Here is a 4517-nt window from a genome sequence, read left to right as displayed (position 1 = left end):
AGAAAATAAAGACTGGTTCACAAAGCTTCATTTGGCCATCACTAATGGCTTGTATGTAACGGATGTTTATTAATATCAAAAAGTCACGCACTAAAGCTTTTAAAGGTGCTCTAAGCAATGTTAGGTGACTTCTTCAGTCTTTAGCTAGCAAAGCACTTCTTGTTGACGTTCAAAGTATGTTCAAACAAAAGGAAGAATAACTTGCCCCTCCTGGGACAGGCAGCTAGCAGATAGTGAGGAGATGTTTTTTACAGTGTGTTCTGGGGAAGGCAGCTAGAGGCAGATAGTGAGGAGATTTTTTACAGTGTGTTCTGGGGACAGGCAGCTAGCAGATAGTGAGGAGATGTTTTTTTACTGTGTGTTCGGGGACAGCAGCTAGCAGATGTGAGGAGATGTTTTTTACAGTGTGTTCAGGGGACAGGCAGCAGCAGATAGTGAGAGATGTTTTTTACAGGTGTTCGGGGACAGGAGCTAGCAGATAGTGAGGAGATGTTTTTACAGTGTGTCAGGGGACAGGCAGGATAGTGATATGTTTTTTCGTGTGTTCTGGGGACAGGCAGCTAGAGATGTAAGATGTTTTTACAGTGTGTTCGGGGACAGGCAGCTAGCAGAAAGTGAGATGTTTTTTACAGTGGGTTCTGGGGACAGGCAGCTAGCAGAAAGTGAGATGTTTTTTACAGTGGTGTCTGGGGACAGGCAGCTAGAGATAGTGAGGAGATGTTTTTACAGTGTGTTCTGGGGACAGGCAGCTAGCAGATAGTGAGGAGATGTTTTTTTACAGTGTGTTCTGGGGACAGGCAGCTAGCAGAAAGTGAGGAGATGTTTGCTGTGTGTGACAACAAATGTTGTAGCCTAAAAAACAGACATCACTTAGAACACCTTTAAGAAGCTGTTTGGCATTTTTCCTTAAAAACTTAAACAATTAATGAATTATTAAAATAGGTCTTGACTAATTGATAAATTGATTCATCTGTCTGTTAGTGGACTAATTGTTAAAGCTCTGATCTCAGCCGCTGTTGCATCAATGTTTACCATTCTAATCTGTTGGAAAGGTACGACGATGTCCATATGTTGATTTATATGAACAAGGGAAGAAGTCACCCCCCATCTAACGTTGCAAATGGTTAATCATTATTATGAGCTAATATACAGTAGGACTATGAACTGTTTTGAAATGATATTGTATTTTTCCCTAAAAAGAGACATGATGTACTGACTGCCTGGCCTCGTCCCGTCCGCCACTGATACGGGCTGACGTCATAACCTTTCTTTTGCTTTGCTTCCAGCCACGTTTCATGGTCTTTACTCCGTGGATGGAGCTGTCATCACATGGCCTATCGCCATGACAACTCAGTAAACTCTCCAGAGCAGTTGAAAGCTCTGGAAAAAAAAGCTTCTGAGTAGACCTCGAGTTAAGGCTTTCTCTTAAAGTAAAAAAAAAAGTTTGTATGAATAAAACAAGCATTTGTTCTACATTTATATATCTATATAGATATATAGATATAGATGTGTGTGTGTGTGTATGATCTATCTCTCTACTATATCTATAGTATGTAGTGTATGTATGTATTAAATGTGTTTGTGTGTGTGTGTGTATATACTGTAATATATTATACACACTGTTATGTATACAGTTGTATATATACTACGTATGCATAATGTGTGTACTGTATGTACTGTACGTGTATAAGTAAATATCCAGTAGTATTATGTTACTTATATTATGTATGTAAAGTAGATATGTAGACATCTTAATTGTATAAATCTATATATATATATATATATATATATCTAGTAAGTATCATATATAGCTAATTGGATTTCATCTCCGTCCTGTGAGACTTACAGAAATGTGATGAATTACATGTGACAGAAGCTAATTTGGTTCAGCAATATGAAAACAGTCCTCCTCAAGAGCAACTGTCACCACCATGTATTGTGCAGCTGCTGTGGCCTAACCTATAGCAGCTTTTTACCCCCTTAACAAGAGGCACCTTGTGCTCTTGGCTCTATGGAAACTCCTCTGATTAGGAATAGAGCCCTTTTCTGGCGTGCTCTGCGTAGTTTTGCTTCAATGCAAACCCTTTAGTTCCTGTTCAATCTACAGAACAAAGAGCTGGTGTACGCTATCTGAAGGGCTGACTGTTATTCTGTGTATTTTTCCAACCGTTTGGAACAAAACCAACACATATCTTTACGTAATTATTGAATGTGTGCTGAGTCCCTTTCTTCTCTTTCCTTTTTTCTCTCTGTTTTGTAACTACTCAATGTTTTTTTTCCTTTTGCTGGGTTTTACAGTGTTGTTGCCATGTCATCCCTTCTCTCTGACACATTCTCTTTAAAGTGTTGCCTTGCAGGTCCTCCAGTCTTGCTTGGCTCACACAAACACAAAGGATTTAACATGTGACTTTAATAAGCCCCTCCACAGTTCAGCAGGTATAGTACGAGTCCTCAAGATGTTAAAGATTAACATGCTGTACATGTCTGTCTCTGTCACTCCCAGATATGTGTTCCTGATGGGACTCCAGGACCGCAACGAGAAACTGTTCTATCGGGTGCTAGCGTCAGACATCGAAAGGTTCATGCCCATCATCTACACCCCCACCGTGGGCCTGGCCTGCCAGCTGTATGGCCTGATATTCAGAAGGCCCAGGTAACACACACTTATCTTAAATTGTAAATGTACATTTCCAAGCTGAAGTGCAACATAAACCATCTTATTTCCTGCTGCTGTGAACTAGGACACTGGAATTCTGTGCAATTTCATTATAGTGCAATATTTCATACTCAATCACTTAATCTCATTACTGTGCAATATTTAAGTACTCAGGGCTTTTGATACACCAAACTATATTTTTGCATAATGTGTATACAAACCCTTTATCTCTCTACTACTTTATATATGTATATAGTTGCTCTCAGGACTGTGCACCACATTCCCCCCTCTCTTTTTTTCTGCACTACTTACATTTTATATTTTTATATTTTGTGTTGACACTGTAAAGGGGTTGCTTCAATCTCGTTGCACAAGTGCTGCACTTGTTTATAATGACAATAAAGGCCTTCTATTCTATTCCATTCTAGTAGCCTGGCTCTGCCCTCCTACGTACTTCTGCTCAGTTTTCATTTTCCTTCAGTACTCTGCCTGGGTTTGCGGTGTATTCGCGGGTTTTTCTCCGCCCAAATATTTGCCGGTCCAATCAGAGAACAGAGGGAGTGGCTGAGAACGATGCAGTTGAGGTTTGGTAACCTTCGGTGAGTTCTGTACTAATGGTGGCGGAGAAAGATACAAGCAAAGCCATCCGCTCCGAATTTCCAGAAGTTAAAGCCCGAGCAAGAACAATCTTTACTGAGTTTTGTTGGTAACCATGATGTTGTGGTCCTCTTCCCCACGGGGTTTGGGAAACCTTTTTTTTTTCCAGCTCGCTTTGCTAGTGGTTAAAGAGTTAACGATGCTAAGCCAGCGTCACGACCAATTGTTAGCGGTTGCTTATGGCAGATTGGGGGCAACCCGGGGGAATGCAGGGCCAGGAATTGAACTGCCAACCTTCCAATTGGCAGGCAACCACTCTACCACTTATCCACAGTCAACTCTTTTTTCACAGGCAGGAATTCTGTTCATCTTTTGAGGCAATATTTTGCCTGAGGCTCCATTAAATTGGCAAACCGTAAAAGATTTCAGGTCTACAAGCATATCTACCAAAGCTACAACAAATTGTCACACGATTTGATGTACTGCAATGAAACCAAAAGCTCAAGGACTCTTAAAGCATGTGCATTTCATGATGGAATTGGTCTTTTGATGTTATAAAATCTGACCCAAGTTTGGAGGTTGCGGTCGCTCTTTCAGCTGGAGTTTGGTTAGACAGCTCAGCTCGAGGCGAACCGCTCTAAAGTCGTAGAAATCACTTTCACCTTGAGTGGATCCGGCTGTGCTCCTAGCAGTTCATTGGCTTCCTCTCCTCTTCTACTGTAAACACACTTTCACTGTCTCTCTCTCTCTCACACACACACACACACACACACCCTTTTTGCTAGTATCTGTTTCCCTAGGTTCAACAGGTCTCAAGTCTCTCACTATCTGACAGCAACACTCCCTAAGCAGTTACTAATATATTGAGTTGATAGGGCTTTAATTCTCAGTTCTGCATTTGGCGCCGCACTGTTTTACTTGGCCCCGCCCCCCTGCATTCCACCGTACTGAGGTGGTTGCAAGTGTTGGTTTTGTTTTTACTCTAATAAGACAGATAGCAGAAAGTCCAAAACATGCTCTTATACTCACTTACCACTGTTAGCTGCAATTACCCCCTCCTTTAAGGACCTGAAAGGATGCATACAGGCCAACTTACAGTGGTTAGCTATAGCTAGCAGGTATTCCATGAGAGCTAATTGCCATTGGCCGAAATTTTAACAAACAAGCTACGTTTTGACAATTGGCATGATTTAGCTGAAGTGGTGTACCAGATTAGCCTGACAAGCCAGACCCACAACCAGATGTTGGGTCTGGGAACTCACCA

General features: G+C 41.4%; 1 protein-coding gene and 1 long non-coding RNA gene across 2 annotated transcripts in view; one reads left to right on the top strand and one right to left on the bottom strand.

The window, feature by feature from the left end:
- The window catches only part of me1 (malic enzyme 1, NADP(+)-dependent, cytosolic), a 112944-nt gene that overhangs the window by 54365 nt on the left and 54062 nt on the right, over nt 1-4517 (top strand). The window contains exon 3 of the mRNA XM_032519002.1: nt 2504-2653. Coding sequence (XP_032374893.1) covers nt 2504-2653 — 150 coding nt within the window. The remainder of the gene's footprint in view (nt 1-2503; nt 2654-4517) is intronic.
- Nucleotides 1-4517, bottom strand: part of LOC116691404 (uncharacterized) — a 15945-nt gene that overhangs the window by 454 nt on the left and 10974 nt on the right. The window contains exon 2 of the long non-coding RNA XR_004332472.1: nt 2878-2884. This is a non-coding gene — a long non-coding RNA (uncharacterized LOC116691404). The remainder of the gene's footprint in view (nt 1-2877; nt 2885-4517) is intronic.

The sequence above is a fragment of the Etheostoma spectabile genome, chromosome 6, assembly GCF_008692095.1.
Source record: "Etheostoma spectabile isolate EspeVRDwgs_2016 chromosome 6, UIUC_Espe_1.0, whole genome shotgun sequence".
Classification (NCBI taxonomy): Eukaryota; Metazoa; Chordata; class Actinopteri; order Perciformes; family Percidae; genus Etheostoma; species Etheostoma spectabile.
The sequence above is the reverse complement of the archived record's forward strand: the minus strand, read 5'-3'. Positions and strand labels throughout refer to the sequence as shown.